The sequence below is a fragment of the Mustela lutreola genome, chromosome 11 (genome assembly GCF_030435805.1).
Source record: "Mustela lutreola isolate mMusLut2 chromosome 11, mMusLut2.pri, whole genome shotgun sequence".
Lineage (NCBI taxonomy): Eukaryota > Metazoa > Chordata > Mammalia > Carnivora > Mustelidae > Mustela > Mustela lutreola.
The window spans coordinates 72,788,337-72,810,591 of NC_081300.1; the positions used below are offsets into that span (position 1 = coordinate 72,788,337).

The 22,255-nt window shown below is 49.4% G+C and overlaps 2 protein-coding genes across 7 annotated transcripts in view; one reads left to right on the forward strand and one right to left on the reverse strand.

Moving 5' to 3' along the window:
• Nucleotides 1-14,690, forward strand: TFIP11 (tuftelin interacting protein 11). 3 transcript variants are annotated; one of them, XM_059140841.1, is made up of 13 exons: nucleotides 1-107; nucleotides 1,789-2,006; nucleotides 4,086-4,239; nucleotides 4,570-4,726; nucleotides 6,168-6,295; nucleotides 7,950-8,102; nucleotides 9,673-10,200; nucleotides 10,328-10,434; nucleotides 11,065-11,233; nucleotides 11,557-11,800; nucleotides 12,249-12,391; nucleotides 12,899-13,064; nucleotides 14,268-14,690. In XM_059140841.1, exons 2-13 carry the CDS (start codon nucleotides 1,798-1,800, stop codon nucleotides 14,621-14,623), a joined length of 2,514 nt encoding a protein of 837 aa, XP_058996824.1. In that variant the 5' UTR covers nucleotides 1-107; nucleotides 1,789-1,797; the 3' UTR covers nucleotides 14,624-14,690. The 3 variants fall into 3 exon arrangements, with proteins under 3 accessions (XP_058996824.1, XP_058996825.1, XP_058996826.1); XM_059140842.1 differs by lacking the exon at nucleotides 1-107 and adding an exon at nucleotides 136-671; XM_059140843.1 differs by lacking the exon at nucleotides 1-107 and adding an exon at nucleotides 654-675.
• SRRD (SRR1 domain containing) overlaps nucleotides 12,072-22,255 on the reverse strand; it is an 18,705-nt gene continuing 8,521 nt past the window's right edge. The window contains exons 2-10 of one of the 4 annotated variants that reach the window (XM_059140850.1): nucleotides 20,158-20,198; nucleotides 18,502-18,761; nucleotides 18,303-18,401; nucleotides 16,791-16,868; nucleotides 16,467-16,621; nucleotides 15,537-15,582; nucleotides 14,309-15,146; nucleotides 12,582-13,110; nucleotides 12,072-12,099 (exon numbers count right to left, since the gene is read on the reverse strand). In XM_059140850.1, the coding sequence (XP_058996833.1) occupies nucleotides 14,901-15,146; nucleotides 15,537-15,582; nucleotides 16,467-16,621; nucleotides 16,791-16,868; nucleotides 18,303-18,401; nucleotides 18,502-18,761; nucleotides 20,158-20,198 (925 nt within the window). In that variant the 3' untranslated portion in view covers nucleotides 12,072-12,099; nucleotides 12,582-13,110; nucleotides 14,309-14,900. Of the gene's footprint in view, nucleotides 13,111-14,308; nucleotides 15,147-15,536; nucleotides 15,583-15,604; nucleotides 15,879-16,466; nucleotides 16,622-16,790; nucleotides 16,869-18,302; nucleotides 18,402-18,501; nucleotides 18,762-20,157; nucleotides 20,199-22,255 lie in introns of those variants that run through there. The other 3 variants (XM_059140849.1, XM_059140851.1, XM_059140852.1) reach the window with 3 other exon arrangements.

Sequence of the window (22,255 nt, forward strand, 5' to 3'; positions counted from 1 at the left end):
CGTCATTTCCGGCGCGCCATCCTAGACATATCCGGGTTCCGGCCCCTGGAGCGCTAAGTTACTCTCCCTGAGCCAGTAGCTGTGTTGGGTCTGCGCGACCGGGGGAGGTGAGTGTGGCCGGGTTGCAGGAAGAGACGGGTTGTGTGCGTGGGTCCGCGGCAGTGGGAGTGAGTGCGAAGGATCCACCAAGCCCCTCCGCGAAGCCTGGCTTCCAGCCCCCCATGCTTTCGCGCTCTGCTGGCGTAGCGTAGGTTCTACGCTAGGGCAAATTGTCCGACTTCCCTGAGCCTCGTTTTTCTTATCTGAACCGTGAGAACGCTAGCACTACCCCCGTTCTAGAGGTGACTTGATGCTTACGTTAGCTTCTCAGCCCGAAGGGTCTGGCAAATACTTCGTACTGCTCTGGCCCACGACGTGCGTACTGCTGCGTGCCAAAGGCTCTGTAACTCCTAGCAGCCCTTCGGTTATACGGTGTCCAAGGAGGCAGCGGGATTATTGAGTCCGGACCTCCTCTGAGAAAATTTCCGTCCTTTCCACTGTTGGGTGAGGTTGGGACCAGCTGCACCCAACCACTGTGCCAGTGAGTGGAATAAGCAGGGAGAACTTTGTGACAGAACCGATCGGAGGTAGTGAACTCCTTGTCCCTGAAGGCTGCTTGCAGCAAGCAACTGGTAGGTAAGAATCACAGTCGCCCTCACATATTGAAAGTATTGTCGCGTAGTGCACCATGCTTGGCACTTCGTGTGTAATACTTAAACACTCACTGAGTAACGTAGAGCTGGGATTTGAACCCAGGTTGTGATTTTAGCAGTACTTTGTTCCTTCCCTAATCCAGTAATAGTAATGATGATGAATTTAATTCTGGGGCTACAGTCACAGCTACTGTTCCTTGAGCATTTTTGTCCTAAGTGTTTTTTACTTAATTAAAGAAGATTTTATTTGTGAGAGAGAGAACGCAAGTTGGGGGAGGAAGGAGCAGAGGGAGAAGAAGAAGCAGACTCCCTGCTGAGCAGCCTGTTGCCGGGCTCCATCCCAGGGCCCTGCGATCATGACCCAAGCCGAAGGCAGACGCTTAACCCACTGAACCACCCAGGTGCCCCTGAACTATGTGTTTTTTAAACAGCATCTCAATTAGGTTGGCTCATAAACATTCTCAGAGGGTAATGATTTAGTTAATCTGCTTAAGAAAGAGACAGCTGAATCTCATTACCCAGCTACCAGGAGCTGAATACTCCATGGCAATACATGGATGTCTGTTAAAGTAGTGTTATAATTACTGCTGCCTTCAGGAGGGGTTCATGTTTTGCAAGGAAAACTTTAAATCTTAGGGTCTCATCAAGTAATATATTTCAGAAGGCATATTCTAAAAACAGTCACTCCTGGGACTGCCGAGGGTCCAGATAAAATACAGACAACAAAATCTGGGATCCAGGAAGTTGTCCACCCTCTTTCTGAGGCAATAATAAATAGAATAACGTGCTTAGTTATTTTTAGTTATTTTTATGTGATTTACATACATGTGAATGTGTGTGAAGTTTTAAGACATTGCCAGGACAGAGAAATAGATGCTTAGGAGTCACCTATTGTTGGGACTGGTCGTTTGTCCCACCTGTTTAAATAGTGTTTGTTTTCTAAAATATGTTTTTAATATCTGCTTTATTGAACCGTAACTGATTTTAACGGACTTTAGTTTGGAGGAGTTTCGAAGGGAGCAAGGAGCGGGGACCTACTGCTGCTCCTCCCAGACTTACCACCGACTGTGCATGCCTTTTTTATTCCTTTCTTTAGTGACTGGCCATGTCACTGTCCCACCTGTACCGGGATGGGGAAGGCCATGTGGATGATGATGATGATGAGCGGGAGAATTTTGAGATCACCGACTGGGATCTCCAGAATGAATTTAACCCCAACCGGCAGCGCCACTGGCAGACCAAGGAAGAGGCTACCTATGGAGTGTGGGCAGAGAGAGACTCAGATGAAGAGAGGCCGAGCTTTGGAGGCAAACGGTACTGGCCAGCATGAAGCTGCTTCCCTCTTGCTTTAGGGAAGGTGGGGAAGATGGAGAGGGGTTTGGGCAGATACCCCACTAAATACACTGCTCTCCTAGCCTAACTGAGTTCCACTGCTACAACATTAGCTAGGGGGCCCAGCTTCCTGTTTGGCTGGAGTGCTGCTCTTCTGCTGATTTAACTATCTTTTGGTGTTTAATGAACAGTTATATGTATTAGGTCTTATACTCCCATTCCTTGGCTTCTGGGAGCCCAGATGCTAGAGCATGGAGACAGGCATTCATCGATAGTTCCCCCAGTGGACGTCTGTAATTGACTTAGGACCCAAGGAAGAGAGTTGGACCTGTTCTGGGAGGCAAGGGAAGATTTCTTTAGAGAAGCTGCCCTTGAGCTTATATGGCAGCAGAAGGTAACAAGGGGGTTGGAGAGGCATGAGTCTGCAGAGGCTCTTAAGGGGAGGTAGCAGGTGTCCATAAGAAGACAGAAGGTTCGGCAGGCTGGAGTGGAAAGGGAGAGGGAGCATGGTTTAAGAAGAGGCCCCTGGGCTGTGGTAGAGGGTGGATGATGTGGGTAGCAGTTACGTCTGGAGAAGACATTTTGATGTGCAGAGTTGGCTTGGAGCTCCAGTGGAAGAGGGAGCTCTGTGAGACAGAGACAGGGTCCCTGCAGGGGTGGTGGCAGGGAGATGAGGATTCGGGCGGGTAGTCTTCCTCCTCAGTGTGAGTCGTGTGTGCACTGGCCATAGCTCGCTTGAGGAGCACGTAGGGAGTTTGGGTTTGTCTCCCAGTCCCATCTGTGGCCTATAGGCTCGAGCCCATGGAGACTATGCCTTTTTCACGAAGGAGGTTGGGGACAAAGAGTATGGAGATTGGCTTAACCCCTTCTCATCTGGCAAAGAAACCTACAAATGGACGATAAAAGGATCAGAGGTCAAGAATTACGGAACCCTAAGCTAATAAACAGCCAATGTTTGCTGGCCCCTTACTTGTTCTGTGCGCTTTACATGCTTGGTGTCCTTTACCTTGTGAGAAAAGTACCATTATTATAATCACATTTTACAGATTAAGAAACTAAGGCAAAAGGCACACAGCCAGGCTAGGAGAATCTGGGCCTGACTCCTGAGTTTGGGCTCTTAATCCCTAAGTAACATTGCATCTTTTAGGAAAGAGTCCTCAGTTCTGTTACTGCTGTGGGGTGTTTAAAGACAAGTTGGTCATTGTATAAAGGGAACCAAGGTTTATGACATTTTAAGTACTGTTCTTGGGATGGTTGTGGTTAGCATCACTACTCTCCACTTCACGGAGTTAATTTTTTAGGTATTTTACTTTAGTTTTCACATACTAATAAAGGTAATGGACTTGAAATTTTTCTAAGAATTTGGCCATTATAATTGTTAATATACTTTCAACTCACACAGTTTCTTTTATTGTGTTTAATGATTTTTATTTATCAGAATTTCTTTCTTGCCTGGTTTTTATACATGAAATAGGGTCCAAAACACATGCTTTTTATTTTTTTTTTTTTTTTTTTTTTTAAAGATTTTATTTATTTATTTGAGAGAGAGACAGGGAGAGAGAGCATGAGTGAGGAGAAGGGCAGAGAGAGAAGCAGACTCCCCGTGGAGCTGGGAGCCCGATGCGGGACTCGATCCCGGGACTCCGAGATCATGACCTAAGCCGAAGGCAGTTGTCCAACCAACTGAGCCACCCAGGCGTCCCAACACATGCTTTTTAAAGTAAGTTAATTTTGAAACACGTAAAAGGAAAGTTGCATTTCCATATCATATTTTGCATTTTTCCCTTTCACTTTCATTGAGACATAATCAATACACTGTTCAGGATGATGTTTTGCGTTTTTAATCAACGCTGCACTGACAGGGTAACTCTTCAGCTATATGGTTGACTTGAACACATGAGGCAACAATGTTCCATGATTATAGGAAGCTAGATCTGGGGCCCTTTTGGTATAAGTGAATGTGTTGCTCTTTTAAAATGGATCCCTGGAGGTCCCCTCTAAGGGGTTCTCAGGCCAGCAGAGTTTGCATGAGAGCCCTGGGGGCCGTGTGTTTACCCACAGGGCCCGTGACTACTCCGCGCCAGTCAACTTCATCAGTGCAGGCCTCAAGAAAGGGGCAGCAGAGGAGGCTGAGCTGGAAGATTCAGAAGATGAAGAGAAGCCTGTTAAGCAGGATGATTTTCCTAAGGATTTTGGACCCAAGAAGTTAAAGACGGTAGCATCTTCATCTTAGGCTTGCGACTTTCATAATTGCTTTGGGAGGTTATGCAGCCCAAACCCCTCCTACGGATGGTGGTGGGCTGCTCAGCAGAGGCCGGTTGGGTGGGTTTCTCCTCGTGGTGGTGGGTTCCTCTGAGGTGGGAAGTGGGTAGTGCAGTCTCTGCTTTCCTAACAAATGGTACAGATCTGTTTTTGGTTCATATGACGCTTTTCACGATGCTCTGACTGCCAGACCCTTTCCCCGTCATCCAAGCTTGCTTTTTTAGGTTTTTTCTTCTTTTTCTTTTTCCATCAACTAAACTTTGGGTTTTTTTTTTCTACCCAGGGTGGCAATTTTAAACCCAGCCAGAAAGGCTTTGCAGGAGGAACCAAGTCTTTCATGGATTTTGGCAGCTGGGAAAGACACACAAAAGGCATTGGACAGAAGCTTCTTCAGAAAATGGGCTATGTCCCTGGCAGGGGCCTCGGGAAGAATGCACAAGGTAGGGCACCAGCGCCTGGCAGTTCGGCAGGAGGGCGGCCAGGCAGAAGAAAGGGGAGTGATCTGGGGTTGCCTTGCTTTTTCTCTCTTCAGAGTACTTGAACTCTGCAGCTTGTTCCGCCCGCACCAGACAGCTGTGCTCCTCTGCTGTCGGTGTTACCACACTCTAATAAAACACTTGTTCTGCAGGAGAAAGAGGCTTAGGCTTTATAGAAAAACGCTCAGACAGGGCTCAAACTGATAGGCTTCTTTTGGACCTGTCCAGTGTTTGTTAACAAACGAGTTTGTTGCCAGTATTTATAAATAAGATAATTTTACTTAAGATTTCCGATTTTGCCTGGTAGGAGTGGGTCTTAGCTGCCAAGGACAGTGCTCCACCACTCCCTGTTGTCTTCTGTCCCGGCACACTTCCCAGCACAAGTTGTCCTCGGCCCTGGAGACACAGGAGCTGGCCATCCCTGCTCAGGTTATTTGTTTTTCAGGAATAGCAGTGAAACACCGTGTTTGGCTTTTTCAGTCCTAGAGCTCAGAAACCTGGCTGAGCAAATCCGCATTGGAGCCTCCCATCCATGCTCAGCCCGGTCTCCTCTGTCTCCAGGCCTCGTCCACCTATTTTTGCTCACACATCCCTGGCTCCTTGATACCGAAGCCACACAGACTGAGCACTTGTTTTCTTCCCATGGAACCTTGCTCTCTCCTTGACTTGCTTCCCATGAGTCGTCACCAAGTGGCTGCAAACAGTAGTAGTGCCCATAATGCAAATTCCACCCAGGGTATGCGTTGAACACATTAGGTGTAGCGAAAGTCCGAGAACCTCTGTGGAGCTGGAGATGGTGACCTAGAAAGAGAATGAGGGACTTTCCTAAATCGAGATTGCTCCAGAACTAGGTGGAGGGGCAGGTGGGCAGTCCTCACTGAAACACCGTAGTCCTGTCTCTAAATGCTTAGAAGACAGTTATTTCCAAGGCTTCCAGGTGCTGCAGAGCAGCTGAAGTCTGGGAGACCTGAGCTACCAAGTGAAAAGGAGGGGGTCTCACATCACTTCCCTTCATGCAGTCAATAAACTCTGACTGATTCACTCATCTCACCAGAGCCCTCCTCCAAACTATAGAATTTGACATTCCAGAGTTCCCAGTTACATATGAACAGTTCTCTTTTCTCCCAGTATACCAAAACAAGCAAAAGAATCTAAGTGGAAATGAAAAATCTGTATTTAGGGCATAAATAACCTAATGTCAGCAGCCTGTTGTGAGCCCCATACATGCTTAGCAATTCCAAATCCCACGGAACCTGAACTTCTTCCAGGGGCAGAGACAGGCCTGCCTTCCTCGGCTGTGTTATTCTGTGCCAGGACTAAGGAAGGGCGGGTCCACCGAGTGGCTTGTCCAAATACAGGAATTGCTGTGATCTGAAGTTGTTTATCTTTTCCTGAAATTTGTCAGGTATCATTAACCCCATCGAAGCCAAACAGAGAAAGGGAAAAGGTGCTGTGGGAGCTTATGGCTCAGAGCGGACCACTCAGTCCCTGCAAGACTTCCCTGTGGTTGATTCCGAAGAAGAAGCAGAAGAGGTAACCAGAAGTTGGGAGTCACGGGCGGGTGGTGCCTGCCATTTCTGACCGTGGTTGGTTTGTGCATTCGTTCATTCGTCCCATCAGCCTTCAGGTGTCTTTGGCACACCTCACATCTCTGTGTCGGGCTCTGTGCTGGCAGCGGGCTATACCGCGAGGAGTAGTTTAGAGCCCAGAGCCAGGAAGCAGCTGCAGTGTGGTTAATGAGAGCAGGGTGCGCTGAGACGTGCCAGTGTAGGAAGTAATTGGGGGTGGGGATGACCTACTTATATAGGGTGATCAGGGAAGCTCTCCTGGGCAAGGACACCATCTCCGGACGCATGGCAGAAGGCAACAGGTGTGGGGCCAGTTAGAGGAGGCTGAGCACAAAACTCCGAGTCTAATGGCAGAGAGGCCGCGGAGACGGCTATGGCGGGAGCTTTTGTCTCACGTGGCACGGAGCCCGCCGGAAGCTGGGTGTCACTCTGCTCCAGCAACAGTGGGGCCGGCTCTCCTGACCGAGAGGACTTGCCCCTTTGCATTTACGGGGGAAAGCAGGACTCTGCAGATGCATGTGGTCACTGTTCTTGTCACCGAGCCTCTCCTTCTGCTAATGTGTGATTGAATGGGGGTGACTGCTCCAAGTGGGGGCTTCTGGGCGGCAGGTGCCCCAGGCCCATGGCAGACACGAGTAGGTGAGCCAGGTGTGAGGCAGGGAGGAGTGGCGGGGCCTGAGCTGGACAGGCGAGGTCCTGGCTGTCTAAAGGGGTGGCTTCTCTTCAGCTCTAGGCAACTGTTGCTGTAAATGTGGGCTCAGTAGTGCTTGATCTTTGGATTTTCCTGAAGTGGAAGTCTAGATTGTTTTTAGGGAAAAAAGTAAGAGTCTTAAACCAGTGTGAGGAAAACAGAATGACAAGCATAAAACCCACTTCTGTGGGCTGGACTCCACTGCCCTCAGACCAAGTTGTCTTCTCTACTGCAGATCTTCCTACAGAAAAATTTTCTTTTCAAAAGGTATCTTCGCTTTAAGACTCAGGATCCTGCTTATCTACCTTCATTTTAAATTAGAACCAAGGTTTTGGGGGTGCCCGGGTGGCTCAGTTGTTAAGCATCTGCCTTCAGCTTCCTGGGTCCTGGGATTGAGTCCTGCATTAGGCTCCCTGTTCATTGGGAAGCCTGCTTCTCCCTCTGCTACTCCTAATGCTTGTTCTTTCTCTTGCTGTCTTTCTCTGTCAAATAAGTAAATAAAATCTTAAAAAAAAAAGCAAGGATTTGTATACTTAAAAAAAAATCCTTTATATTGTTCTCTAAGTTTTACACAAGGTGAATTTAAAACTAATGTAGTGCCAGCCCACAGTAGATGCGCTGTAAGTGGGGCCTTTGTCTGGGTGTTCCTCTTTCTAGTTGGGGTACCTGCTTTCTGAACCCTCTCATTTGTAAGAGAATCTGGGTGTTGGGGAGTCTCAGGAGATGGTTTAGTATCATGCACACACACTGCTTAGCACAGAACCTTGTGTAAATCTAAGAGCACACCTAGCAAATCTCTAACACCCTTCCTTAGTACTGGCACAGAATAACACAGCCGAGGAAGGAAGGCCTATCTGTAAGTGGTCTCTGCAGCCTCACCTGCTGTAAAAAGCGGCCTTTGTTGTTTGACGACCTCCCTCTGCTTTAGGAGTTTCAGAAGGAGCTGAGCCAATGGAGGAAAGACCCCAGCGGAAGCAAGAAGAAGCCCAAATACTCCTACAAGACAGTGGAAGAGTTGAAGGCCAAGGGCAGGATTAGTAAGAAGCTCGCTGCCCCCCAGAAGGAGCTTTCTCAGGTTAAGGTAAGGGAGCCCTTGGTTCTGGTCCAGGATGGGCCCTGGGAAACACAAGTATCCCACACGCAAGTCAGGTCAGTCACTGAACATTCTCTCAGGTCATGTTGGATCTTCTGTCCACACTTTTCTTTTTTTTCCTCACTGGGCAGTGGTGTGCTCCCATTCCCTGCACTCCCATGCCCAGGGAGAGCTTCTGCATTCCAAGGGCGGGGCACTCCTGATGGTGCACTCATGATACGGGAGACAGACAGTGACCCCTTCCTCCTGAAGCACAGGCCATGAGCTTAATAACATTTCCATGATTATAAATGCAGTGTGAAGATGGTTTTTTAGTGAGTGTGTAGTTCCAGAGAATGAAGTACTAGATTATTTGGTCCTACCTGTGTGACTGGACCTTTAGCTGTTTTCTGGTTTGGTTTGGAGCTATCCTGTATATAAAGCTTTGGCTGTATTTCAGACATTTACTAAGGATAGATTCTTAGAAATTGAATCACCAGGTTAAAAATAGGAAGCTTTTTAAGGCTCTCGAATACTTGAAAGGGTGCACTAACTCAGGCTGTGACTAAAAGTGCCAGAGAGCGTCCTTGGGGCATACCAGTATTTTCCGTTTTAAAAATTGATTCAATTTTTAGCTGCTGTTACATGCACATAGTCCTGGGTTTTCTGTCACTCCCCTAGGTAGCCAGAGAATAAGGGTGACAGTTGTCTGTTGTAGTCTGGTGTAGGACAGTGTGTGTGTGTGTATGTATGAGTGTGAGAGAGAGAAAGAGAGAGGTGTTCTCAGCTGTCGGGGTGTTGTGCATCAGATTCCCGGCAGGGAGGACTGGGAAGCCTCGCAGCTACACAGCTCCTAGCCAGAGATTTGCAGTCGGTATGTACAGACAGGGCCTGGGAAGTTCTGTGTTTATTTTTTTCCCCCCGATTCTAATGCACATGGTTCTTGGCTGACACTTTTACTTCCAGGGCTGATGGATGGCTGTGTCTCAGTACGCTTTATAGTCCACTTTTCCTGTTTTCTTGAAATGCTCCTTTTCTAAGTTGCCTTGTCCAGTCATTGTTTTCTCGTGTTTCATTTTGTTTTTAAATCAAAAAACAACTTCTTACCACAGAGCAGCATGTGGTACCATTTAGGCAATTAGAAAACACAGTAGCAAAAATATTATTTTCCTTCCTTCCAATGGATGACCAGTTTTAACACCTCGATGCATGTCTTTCTAGGTCTCTTTGCCTAAATAACGCATTTTTCTTATACCATAGCGTGACCGTTTTACCACATTAGCTGTTTCATTACCAGCTTCAGGCAGTGCAGCCTCTCCCTTGCCATAGACCTAGATTTTCTTCTCAGCAGAGTAGTGTGCTACTGAGGGACATGTCTGGAAGTGCTCATCTCTTGACCCTTGGTCCCATCTCTTGACCCCTCTCTTGACCCTTCTGCAGGGATCCCCCACCCCCCGGCTCTGCCATAGCAGGGCTCGTGCACACCTGCATCCTGCCCTTCCGAGGTGTGCTCTCACAGGGCAGAGATGGCATGTGCTGACCCCCCTCCCTTATCCCCTACCCCGCCGCTGCCTCCCAGGTCATCGACATGACCGGCCGGGAGCAAAAGGTCTACTACAGCTACAGCCAGATTAGCCACAAGCACAACGTCCCTGATGACGGGCTGCCACTGCAGTCCCAGCAGCCTCCACAGCCTGGCAAAGAGGCCAAGACCCCGGGCTTCGCACTGCCTGAGCTGGAGCACAACCTGCAGCTGCTCATCGACCTCACAGAGCAGGAGATCATCCAGAGCGACCGACAGCTGCAGTACGAGCGGGACATGGTGGTCAACCTGTCACATGAGCTGGAGAAGATGTCGGAGGTCCTAGAGCATGAGGAGCGGGTCATTGCCAACCTCAGCAAGGTCCTCGAGATGGTGGAGGAGTGCGAGCGGCGTCTGCAGCCCGGCTGCAGCGACCCCCTCACCCTAGACGAGTGCGCCCGTGTCTTTGAGACCCTGCAAGACAAGTACTACGAGGAGTACAGGATGTCTGACCGCGTGGACCTGGCCGTGGCCATTGTCTACCCACTCATGAAGGAGTACTTCAAGGAGTGGGACCCGCTGAAGGTGAGTGGCTGGCAAGATTTGCCTTTCTGCTCCTGCCCGCGGTGGGGGGTGGGGGGCTGGCAGGGGCCTGGGCCTAGAGAGGCCACACAGGGCAGGGTGGCTGCTTCACGGCTGCGTCTCTCTCCAGGACTGCACGTACGGCACCGAAGTCATCTCCAAGTGGAAGAGTCTCCTGGAGAATGACCAGCTCTTATCCCATGGTGGGCAGGACCTCTCGGCAGACGCCTTTCACAGGTATTCACGTGGGAACCAGGAGGAAGAGGCCACTGGGAAGGGCAGAGAGTGGCCCTGCTCCAGGGGTTTCTTGTGCATTCATCCACCCTGCGCCTGTGCACATCATGCACAGGCCGGGCGCCGGGCTTGCCATGGGGTTGAGGTAGACAGCCTCAGCCTGCAGGGAGTGTGAAATGCAAATGGAGGATAAAGCAGCAGACAGACAAGGCCAGGGATGATGAACAGAAAGGACACGCCCGTTTGGGGTGGTGGGAATAGTTGGAAGCAGAGGTATCCAAGAGGAGGTGACATTTGAGCTGTGACCCATGAGGTGAGTCATCCAGCTGCGCACACAGCTCCAGCGGGAAGGCAGGCCATCCCTGGAGAGGGGACCCTTGTGACCCCATAGCAGCCCTGCCAGGCAGGCAGGTACTGGCAGGGCGGCCCAGACCCTGTGGATGAGCAGGTGGTGGCTGGGTGAGGGGGAATGAGGCTGGTGCAGGTCCGACCAGGATGGGGACTGGCCCAGTGGTTTACTGTGCTCGTTTCTGTGCCTCTTTCTTTCTTATTCTGGAGAGTTGGTGGTGATGTACTTAGTCTGCTTTGAAACCTGTCTGTGCAGTTAGTCTGCCCGCTGCCTTTCTCCCACAGGCTGATATGGGAAGTCTGGATGCCTTTTGTTCGAAGTATTGTCACCCAGTGGCAACCAAGAAACTGTGACCCGATGGTGGACTTTTTGGACAGCTGGGTGCACATTATTCCCGTGTGGATCTTAGATAACATCCTGGACCAGCTCATCTTCCCCAAGCTGCAGAAAGAGGTAGAGCCCCAAGTCATGGGGGACCGCTGGCGTAACCAGGGGCCCTTCACTCCCTCAGTGCCATCAGAAGGCCTAGAATGAACAGAATCTGCTGACACGGTGATTGTCCTGTGGGTAACTCCAGCCCTTTTGTTGGCACGTTACCCCCTACAGATTCCTCTGTTTAAACAGGGAATTCATTTTCTGTTGGTCTAATGCAAGCAGAATTTGTGCCATTTCAGAGCTTCCATGCAATTGCCCTAGTGATAGTGGTTTGGTTGTGCAGAGGCATGTGGGCTGCATGGTGCAGCTGGAACTGCTGTTTTGTCCCACACCTTCTGTAGGTGGAAAACTGGAACCCGCTGACAGACACTGTGCCCATCCACTCCTGGGTCCACCCGTGGCTGCCCCTCATGCAAGCGCGCCTGGAGCCCCTTTACTCCCCCATCCGCAGCAAGCTATCCAGTGCCTTGCAGAAGTGGCACCCCAGCGACTCCTCTGCCAAGCTCATCCTCCAGCCCTGGAAAGACGTCTTCACCCCAGGCTCCTGGGAAGCGTTCATGGTCAAGAACATTGTGCCCAAGCTGGGTGAGGATATGGGGAAGGGGCATTAGGTCCAGTAGCTTTGGTGCCCTGGTTTCTGTGGTCAGCAGTAAGGGATCCATGCTTCTTAAAACAGGGGCTTGGAGCTCAAGGAGAAAGCCAAGAACGCGGTACCGCTCACCACAGGAAGTGCCATTTTGTGCACAGAGGTGGCATATAAACATACCTGGGATCCTGAAGACAGCAGGTCTAGTCTTGGTCTAGTTTGGGCTTCTCATAACATGCTAGGCATCGGTGTTCTGAGATTTCTGAGGCATTTGATTTTAAATATGTATTTATTGTTTCTGGGTTAGAGACGAAAAGGGTTTTCAAGAACTGGCATGTCAGGGACTTAAAACTGATGGATAAAAGCAAATTTAGGCCAGTGTTTTCTGATAAGGATTTTGCTCTGTGCTTCTGGGACTCTGCCTTAAAGCCTGGGTTGCTTTTGCAGGGATGTGTCTTGGGGAATTGGTCATTAACCCCCACCAGCAGCACATGGATGCGTTTTACTGGGTCATCGACTGGGAAGGCATGATCTCTGTGTCTAGCCTGGTAGGGCTGCTCGAGAAGCACTTCTTCCCCAAGTGGCTTCAGGTATAGCCTGCTCTGCTGTGGTTTTGGGGCAGCTTCCGGGGGGGGGGGGGCAGGGGAGTGGAATGGAGGTAGGGAAGATTACACTTAATTTCCTGCCCAGGTCAGACTGCAGGGGCTTGATCCCTGGGTAACTGTCAAAAGCTATCACACAGGACAAAAATAAGCAGTAATCCCAGCAGCCACCACTTACTGAACATATGCCATGAGCCAGATGCGAAGCATTTCATGTGGTTCTCTCCACTCCTCACACCACACCTTTGTGGGGGACCATCACAGCCCTGTCATTTAGGGGCTGAGGTTTGGTGAGTTTACATTCAAGGGAGCTTAGCTGGCAAACGGACTCCAAATTCTTGGAGTCACGTGGGGAGTCATACTCTGAAAGCTTCTGTTCAGCCCTTGTAAACTCCACACATCTCCTTGTAGGACCACGATCAAAACAAACAGGAAGCTTTGCTCCCATGTGCCACCATTGTGGATGCAGATGTCCGATTTGTTTCTTTTTGGCAGGTGCTGTGCTCTTGGCTCAGTAACAGCCCAAATTATGAGGAGATCACCAAGTGGTACCTGGGTTGGAAGTCCATGTTCTCAGACCAAGTGCTGGCACACCCATCTGTCAAGGACAAATTTAATGAAGCATTGGACATCATGAATAGGGCTGTGTCCTCCAATGTTGGTGAGTGAGGATTCCACTTGAGGGCTCCTGGTTCCAAGCACCGTTTCTGAACACATAAATGACACAGAAGCAAGAGTTTTCGGGTGCCTGTGAGCTGTCTGCTCCAACATGGACTCTTCCCCACCAGACCCCTTGCCCATCTCTGCCAGCCCTGGGAGGGGCACAGGGCCCTGACCTGATTCTCACTGCAGCCAAATTCATACTGGGGGGGAGCCTGCCTCTAGAGCCACCTTCCGGGTTTGCTGGCATGCCTGTGAAGAGCTCAGTGTGCTCTTTGAGTGGAACAGCCTGACACCTAGAAGTTGCCTCTCCTCACCTGGCCTATTTTATTTACTTGTGGAACAGTCATAATGCCTACTTCTAGAGGTTCTTAAAAACCTAGAGGGGTGAAGTGAGCCCTGGTCTGTACAGCACTTTGCAGGTGGTATCTTTGTTGTCTCAGAAGTAGGCAGGTGACTGTCCCCTTCATACCTATCCCAGCTTCTGACCAGGTGAGTCACTATGCTCTCATCCCAACACAAAGGCCCCCATGGTACCCAGGCCAACCCTGCTTCACAGACAAGCTCCATAAGGCCAAGAGCTTGTTCAAGGTCACACAGCTACAGTGGCCGGTGGGACTGTAATTTCTGTTTTCTGAATCTTTAGTCCTTTGAGCCTGTTACATGAAGAGAATGTTCACAGAACATATACTCTGCTGAATGAGGCAGATAGACTTCTCAGATCACTCTCATCTGGGCCCCTCAGTGGGTCATCCCATCCCGATCCTTTTCATACTCTCCAGAAACTTTCCCTCGGCCACCCTGGCTTTGGCCACCTCCTAGAGCTGGTCCCATCCATTTCCCTTAGCACTGGACATTGTGGCCCTGTACTGTCCTTCAACATATATTTGAGTTCCCCAAATGCATTCTAAATTCTTCCAGGGCTGTAGCCTCTATGGAGAAGCTAAAAACAGAACTAGGCTAGGCCATGTGTTGTCAAAGTTTCCAGCCCTAGAAGGATCAGTCTTGTGCAGGAATTCATGTTAATCATCTCTCTGGTTGCTACACATTAGCCAGAAACCTTCAGACCAAGTAGGCTTGCAGGTTGTTGTCTAAACTTGCTGAAGGTGCTTGCCATCTGCCTTAATGCTTTGTGTCTCTGAGGCCCAGCTGCCTGTGAGGTTGGAACCCCACTCCTCACCCCTCTCCCCTCTGGCTCTCCCAGGTGCCTACATGCAGCCCGGAGCACGGGAGAATATAGCCTACCTCACGCACACGGAGCGGAGGAAGGACTTCCAGTACGAGGCCATGCAGGAGCGACGGGAGGCTGAGAACATGGCCCAGCGGGGCATCGGCGTGGCTGCCAGCACTGTGCCCATGAACTTTAAGGACCTCATTGAGACCAAGGCTGAGGAGCACAACATTGTTTTCATGCCAGTCATCGGGAAGCGACACGAAGGGAAGCAGCTCTACACCTTTGGCCGCATCGTCATCTACATCGACCGGGGAGTGGTGTTTGTCCAGGGTGAGAAGACCTGGGTGCCCACCTCCCTGCAGAGCCTGATCGACATGGCCAAGTAGAGGGGGAAGGCTGGACCTTGCACCCGAGAGGAGACATGGTCATGAATAAACGGGATTTTAAACTGCCTCTGAAATAGTTACTCTCCATCCATGGATATCCCTGGTCAGGTCAGCAAGAAATGACAAAACCTAATGCTAATGCTAAGGCGTGACAGTCTTTACACTGAGCCCTTCCGTGGCATGTCCTCTGCTGAGGAGAACCACACTGTGTATTTTCTGGGCTCTCGAGTCTGGCCCGCCACAAAGAAAGGTGCTCCCCACACGGCCACCCTCCCTGTCATCTCTGGGGACAGCTGCCCTGCCAGGGCAAGTTCTGGTCAGCAGCTGAGGGAGCTCTTCTCTTGTTCCTGATGATTTCAAGGTCCTCACAGTCCTGGTAGTCTGGTTCTTCCCGGAAAGCCCAAGTGTCTGTGGGGAGTCGTCGTAGCTTCTGTACAGGGAACCAGTGGATGGAGGTATCGTTAAATACATCCATGTACTGTGAAGTCTCAGGCAGCTCAAGCTCCTCCAGTCCTTTTAAAACCTGAGCAGGAAAATTCAAATGTAAAATACACGAACCTGATGGTCACAGTAAACCCCACACTTCCGGGTGCCATTTATCAGTCACCCCCAGGTTACCCTTTAAAAAAAAAAAACGAGGACTAGAACATGTTGACTTAAGCCTGTCTGTGACGGACTGGAAGCTCCAAGGGCGGTGAGTGTGTGGGACTGACACTGAGAGTGAAGGACAGGTCCTTGCTTTCTGGAACACAGAGCTGCTGAGAAAGCTCGTGGAGTACAGTAACTTCACTGTGCTCTCAGTGAGTCCCTCATGAGCTCTGCCCACATGCACAAAGGCAGAATTCACAATTAACAGGGAAATGGTCTGTTTTCACACCCTTTTTCATCCTAGTTCCTTCATTTACATAGATACCTTTGTGATGTAGGCATAATTTTTCTGTAGAATCCTTGCCAGCAATCTGGAAATTAAAAAAAAAAAAACAAAAACAAGCCCAGCATGATTAGGAGATATGGGAGTGGTTTTATCTAACTTAAGACATTATAGAAATGCAAAGTAGCTTAAAGATAGCAAACATTTTAAAAAGGAGGGGAGGGGCGCCTGGGTGGCTCAGTGGGTTAAGCCGCTGCCTTCGGCTCAGGTCATGATCTCAGGGTCCTGGGATCGAGTCCCGCGTCGGGCTCTCTGCTCAGCAGGGAGCCTGCTTCCCTTCCTCTCCTCTCTCTGCCTGCCTCTCCATCTACTTGTGATTTCTCTCTGTCAAATAAATAAATAAAATCTTTTAAAAAATAAATAAATAAATAAAAAATTAAAAGGAGGGAAACATGGAGTAGGGTCAATAATCCGTAGAAAAGGTGAATGTCCCATAACCAACCACCCCTTTTGTGAGGGGAGGAGTGATAGTGGACACCTAAGGCATGTACAGCTGAGAGGAAATGGTTTCCACCACTTTTGTTTTTTTTAAGATTTGATTTATTTGTTGGAGAGAAAGCAAGAAGCACAAGAGCACAAGCATGGGGAGCAGCAGGCAGAAGGAGAAGCAGGCTTCCTGCCGAGGAAGGAGCCCAATGTGGGACTCAATCCCAGGACCCCGGGATCATGACCTGAGCCGAAAGCAGATGCCCAACCGACTAAGCCACCCAGGCATCCCTCCCACTTTTAAAAACACTTCTGCACCTTAAGGGAAGGGAGGAATTCTTAGCAAGCAGACCTCCTTAACTCTGCAGCTTTACTCGGGGTTGGTGTCCCTAACATGCTGGTTTCCCGCGCGCAGGTCTGTCAGGAAAGCCCCCCCAGGAAAGCCCCCGCCACAGCCTGACAGGACTTCTGTGCGCTTGCGCTCACCTCTCCTCGAGTCCTCTGAAGCTGTTCCCAATGATGAGCATCTTGGCAAGGGATTCCACTGACCAGTTACTGCACAAAAGGTTGTTGTATAGGGCTGTGCCGCAGTGGGGCATGTAGAAGATGGTGGGCTCGCCGTGGATGCTCCGTCTTCCTTCCTGCGGGGACGGTACGTGCAGTGTGAGCCCCTCCGCTCTTCCCGGGAGGTTGTGGCAGGGGCACAGGGCAGGTCTGTGAAGAGCTGAGCTATCTCACCACAACGTAATCACAGTGCATGGGGTGAGGGACACAGGTCAGCCACCCTTCTGTATGTGTTTCACAACAGACCTGTGTACCAAGCCAGGCCACACGCCTTAGACTGACGTCTACATCCGTGACAGCAGCACCTCTGGAGAAAACCAGGAGCTGCGAGACAAGTCGAAACCATAAGGAAACAAACCCCTTCCTTTGCAAACAGTCAGGTTATCGTGTGGCCTAACAGAAATCGAGAGATGAAGTGGGCCTCAAAGTCGGGAAATCGTGAGGTCCAGAAAGAACCTGTGTTTACTGAAGAGAGGTGTGTCTCACAAACAGAAAGCTCTGGATCAGCAGAGGGGCTTCTTGGGTCTGTGACAGCAAGGGCAGGAGGGGTGGCAACAGTTACTGTCCCCATGGACTGTGCATGGTCAGCCTCTGAGCCTCCTGGGTCCCTTTATGCAGATGCCTATCACAGTCCCTTCCATATGTCCGCTGGGGGACACAACAGCCCCTCCTGGGGACCGTAGCTCCACAGTCGTACCCATGGCAGGGACACAGGCCCTGCCTGCCCTGGCCTCTCTGCTCTGTACTCTCCTCCCTTCTGTTCAACACAAACAGGCAGGAGCCTGCCTGGGGCCATCCAGCCAACTCCCGGTGGGCCTGCAATCCCAGCGCCAACCCAGGAAACCTTCCTCGAACCCCTCAAGTGGCGCAGAGTGCTTTTCCCTCTCTGTTCTGCTCACCCATATTTGTTTACAGGCCATAAACCTCGAGGGGACCCTGGGCTCCCTGGAGGCTAGGACTACATCTATCCTGGCATCCCCGCAAAGTCCATGCCTGGCACAGAGCAGGCACCCAGAAAAGAAGACGGCATGAATGGAGTGGCAGGGTTTCAGGGCCTCACCAACATCAGTGAAGGATTCTCTTGTCTCAGCAGGGCTTGATTTTCGGGCTTTGTAATAAATGAGCCATTTTGGAAGATGGAAAGGGATCAAATGCCTACTCTGTAATCACCCCAGCAACGCAAAGTGGCTTGCAGGGGTGTGTACCTCACTGGCTTCAGGCCCTGCTGCTGAGGTGATCTTGCTCTGCATCTCACAGTTTCACCTCCGGGGCAGAAGATCTACCCACAGCTCCCAGCCAGATGCTATTGGGTGTGACTGGGCTACCATGCAAAGAGAGATATACTCTCCCCTTCTCTGATCTCCCCTAAGACAGGGTAAATCACAACCAGAAAGCCCTCCTTTGAGGCACTGATACTAGGTACCCCTTTATTTTTTAACACCAACAGTAAGTACCAACTTAGGAAATTACCAGAGGTTCCTGGACATGGGATTCTCACCAGAATTTGGCAAATATAACAGGTTTCAGTCCATGCCATTTGTGCCATTTGGTGTTTTTGTGATGGGCACCACCTAGGCCACAATGTTGGGTCACTGCCAGGTCCCCTGTGACAGGCGCCGGGAAGGCACATGAGCAGAAGGAAGGAGGGAATGATGGCTAATGCAGAGCAGGTGCCTCCATGGGGCACAGCCTCAGCAGTCACACACACCTGTGGTCAGCAGTCACACAGCCCTCCTGCTCCCCTTCCCCAAGACTCACCTCGTTCTCACTGAGAACAGTCACACCAAGGCTCTTCAGAACTGCAATTTCTAGCTGGCTAAACAGAGGGTCATACACCCAGCAGTGCCTCCTGGGGATCTGCAGAAGGGGATAATGGGTTCTGTCAACCCAAAGATCTGTGTGCAGACCATGTGCAAGACCAAGGGACGGAGTGATCAACAAGAATCTAAAAATGTACCTGGCACTTTTCCAGGAAGAGAAGCAGAAATGTGAGCTGGTGTCTAGCTATGACACAGGTGGCAAAGTTTCCAATGCCATAACATACACACTTCCAACAGCAGGTTCCTGGGACTTGGTTCTCCCCTGTGATGAAGCCAGGTGTCACAGCAGACTCATTTGGCGAGGAGTCAAGATGCAGGTTTCTGAGAGCTTCCGAAAGAGTCCCCTCAGGGACCTTCAGTTGTTCCAGATGTTTTGTAAGACAACTGTTGATGGTTTCTGAAAGAGCAAGCCCCGGAACACAGTCAGAGGGCGTGCTCTGACCCTGTGAACTAAGTCCATCACATAAGTCCACAGACCTGGGGAGAAAAGGAGCAAGTTGGGAAAGGCTTCATTCAGCTTCTCAAGGAAAAGGCTGTGGGACTCACTCCCCAACATGCCTGAGAGGTAGGGCCAAGGCCCACCAGCACCACAGGCTGTCCCGAGTCCCTGTGCACCCCCAAGCCTGCAACCCCAGAGAACTTTCCAGTAAAAAATAGGCTTCATTTATGGGCACGGTTTCCACCCAAAATTCTAATGTGAACTGTGTCTAACTTATTAAGAGGTATCTTAATAAGTTAATAAGTTAGAGGTAAATGCGGGTTATGTTCTGAAATACCTGCTTTTTTTTTATTATAACAACCTAGAAAAAGAGCTCTCAAAATCACACTACAAAAGGCTGGGAATAGGAATATTTAATGTGTAAAAACTTCAAAGAAAAAAAAGGCTGGGGCTTTTGGAGTCTAAAAAAAAATATTCTGTTTAAATATTCTCATATAGCAGTGAGTTATCTTGTCTCTCATTTTATTATACTGATACTGAATTTATTTGAACAAATCTGTACACAAAACAACTGTGTTGCCACAGTCAGGTGCCGATTTTCACTTACTAGCAAAACTACCTTAAAAATAGTCCCCCGGCTTGGAAAGGCTGCGGGCAGAACTGGCTCTTTCAGTCCTTGCTGCTGAAAGTCCTGGTGGAAGTTTTTAGGAAAACACTGGACAGCAGATATCAAGCTGGTCACTGCCTGTCACTGAGTAAGTCCACTTCTGGGAGTATGTCCTGAGAGGATCATCCTAAATTTGGTAAGAGTTTTACACAAAAAGGTGCTCATCGAAGAGTTATGCATAAGAACTTAAAAAAAAAAAAAAAAAAACAAAAAACCAAAGGAAACAAACTAACTGTCCCTCCATAAAAATACTAACGGCTATACATTCCCTCCCCATATTAACATTTACGTGCCCACAGACTGTTTAGGGACAGGTCTATGTGGCCATGTTGAGGCAAAGAGTGCATGAAGAGTAAATTTCAGCAATGACAGTGGCAGCAGACGCTGATGCCCCCCCGCCCCCAGGCCCAGGCAAACACTGTCCTAACCACTTAACCAAACAGCCTCATTTAATCCCCAAAATTACACCACAGGATATGCACGCTGTCACTTCCCTTTCACAGACACAGAAACGGAGGGTCAGGGCTAGTAAGTGCCAAGACACACGGCTGTGAGCAGGAAGTCAGAATTAGAACCCAGCTCTGTGAAGAAAAACAGCACCAAATATGGACTGGACTCCTTTCTTTGCCCACATTCAGGCTCTCCTCCCACACCTTCCACCCCCAGCCTCAGCCATCTGGTACCCACCTAGTGCCAGACTCCAGAAATCAGACAGAAGCAGGTCCTTCCTATTAAAAGAAAAAGGCATGGTCATTCCCCAACCTTCCCCAGGCCGCCCCCTCAGGGACCCTTCTCCAGACCACAAGCTGGATGCAGGGATGGAGTGCTCTCCCACACAGCGCTCCCAGAGCACCCAGCGTGGCCCTGGAGTGGCCGGAGGAGGATCCACAGTGAGCATGTCCAAAGCAGACCAGTAGGCCGGTGTTCAGAGAGGACAGAAGGCTTGCCAGAGGACATCGTGATTCCCAAGGACCCCTCGGCGTCTCTTCTGTATCCTCCTTGGTCCACGCCATGGCTGAGCACAGACACCGAGCTCCATACAGTTGCTAGATGCACAGAGTGCACCTCTCTGAGCTTTGGTTTCCTGGCCTCTAGAATGTGGGAAAGAATCGCCCTATCGAGCAGGCTTGCAGAAGGGAGCAAATGGGTAAACACAGAGCATTGGGCTTTGCACAAAGTGGGGACTCAAATAGGTCTTTGTTATTATAAATAATAATTATAAATAATTTCAAGGTGAAAGTGAAAGGAGACATGAATCCAGTGTCTGGGCTTTCTTTATTTAAGTCAGCTGGCTTATGCAAACCTTAAGCAGAACACAGTCAACAGTGATGTGATCTGAAACAAACTCCATGAACTGATCGAAAGACATACAGTGGCTGAAAACACAATACCCATCCATGTGCTGTCCACAAAAGACTCACTTTAGACATAAGGACAACATAGACCAAAAGTGAAGGGACAGAAAAGATGTTCTGTGCAAGTGGGAATCAAGACAGAGCTGGAAGAGCTATAATCAGACAAAACAGAATTCAGCGCTGTTTAAAAACATACCAACATTTGTGAGACGCAGCAAAAGTGGTTCTAAGAGGGAAGTTTACAGTGATACAGGCCTGCCTCAAGAAGCAAGAGAGGGCGCCTGGGTGGCTCAGTGGGTTAAGCCGCTGCCTTCGGCTCAGGTCATGATCTCAGGGTCCTGGGATCGAGTCCCGCATCGGGCTCTCTGCTCAGCAGGGAGCCTGCTTCCCTCTTTGCCTGCCTCTCCATCTACTTGTGATTTCTCTCTGTCAAATAAATAAATAAATCTTTAAAAAAAAAAAAAAAAAAAGAAGAAGCAAGAGAAGTCACAAATGCATGCCCCATTGTGACACCTTGTAATCTAGAAAAAGAACAAACTAAGCCCAAAGTAAAAGGAGGGAAATAACAAAGATCAGAACACAAATAAATGAAAGAGGGACAAAAAAAGAGAAACGATCAGGGTGCCTGTGTGGCTGGCTCAGTTGGTTAAGTGCCTAAGTGCTGTTCTTGGCTCAGGTCATGATCTCAGGGTCTTGAGACAGCGCCCAGTGTCAGACTCTGCACTCAGTGTGAAGTTAGCTAGGGATTCTCTCTCCCACTCTGCTTCTCCCGCTGTGTGCATGTGCTTGCTCTCTCTCAAATAAATAAATGCAAACACCACCAAAACACATACACACACACACACAAATTGAAAAAGCCTTAGCTACACGCACAAGAAAAAAAAAAAGCCTTAGCTACAAGAAAAAAAAAAGAGGTGACTTAAAATCAGAAATGATGGAGGAGATGTTATGACACCTCAAAAATACAAAGGCACAAAGAACTGCTGTGAACAGCACACAGCAACAATTTGGACAAACTCAATCAGAAATATATTTATTTTTATGCTTCAAGTTTTTATTTAAATTCTAGTTAGTTGGGGTGCCTGGGTGGCTCAGGTGGTTGAGCGTCTAACACTTGGTTTCGGCTCAGGGTCATGAGACTGAGCCCCTGAGTCAGGGTCCAAGCTCAGCATGGAGTCTGCTTGAGACTCTCCTCCCTCTCCCTCTGCCCCTCCTGCTCGTACTGTCTCTCTCTCTCTCTCTCTCATATGAATGAATGAATGAATGAATGAATGGATCCTAGCCAGTTTACATACGCAGTATAGTATTAGTTTCAGGAATAGAATTTAGTGATTCAACACTTACATAAAGCACCCAGTGCTCATCATATCAGCAATTTAAAACCTCCCAAAAAACCAAGTTCCAAGACCAGATGCTTTTTTTTTTTTTTT

What these genes read in the sequence shown, in the direction of transcription:
- TFIP11 (XM_059140841.1), top strand. Translation starts at nt 1,798, where the DNA reads ATGTCACTGTCCCACCTGTACCGGGATGGGGAAGGCCATGTGGATGAT. An exon ending in GAACATTGTGCCCAAGCTGG is followed by an intron (nt 11,801 to 12,248) that starts GTGAGGATATGG and finishes TTGCTTTTGCAG; the next exon opens with GGATGTGTCTTGGGGAATTG. An exon ending in TCTTCCCCAAGTGGCTTCAG is followed by an intron (nt 12,392 to 12,898) that starts GTATAGCCTGCT and finishes TCTTTTTGGCAG; the next exon opens with GTGCTGTGCTCTTGGCTCAG.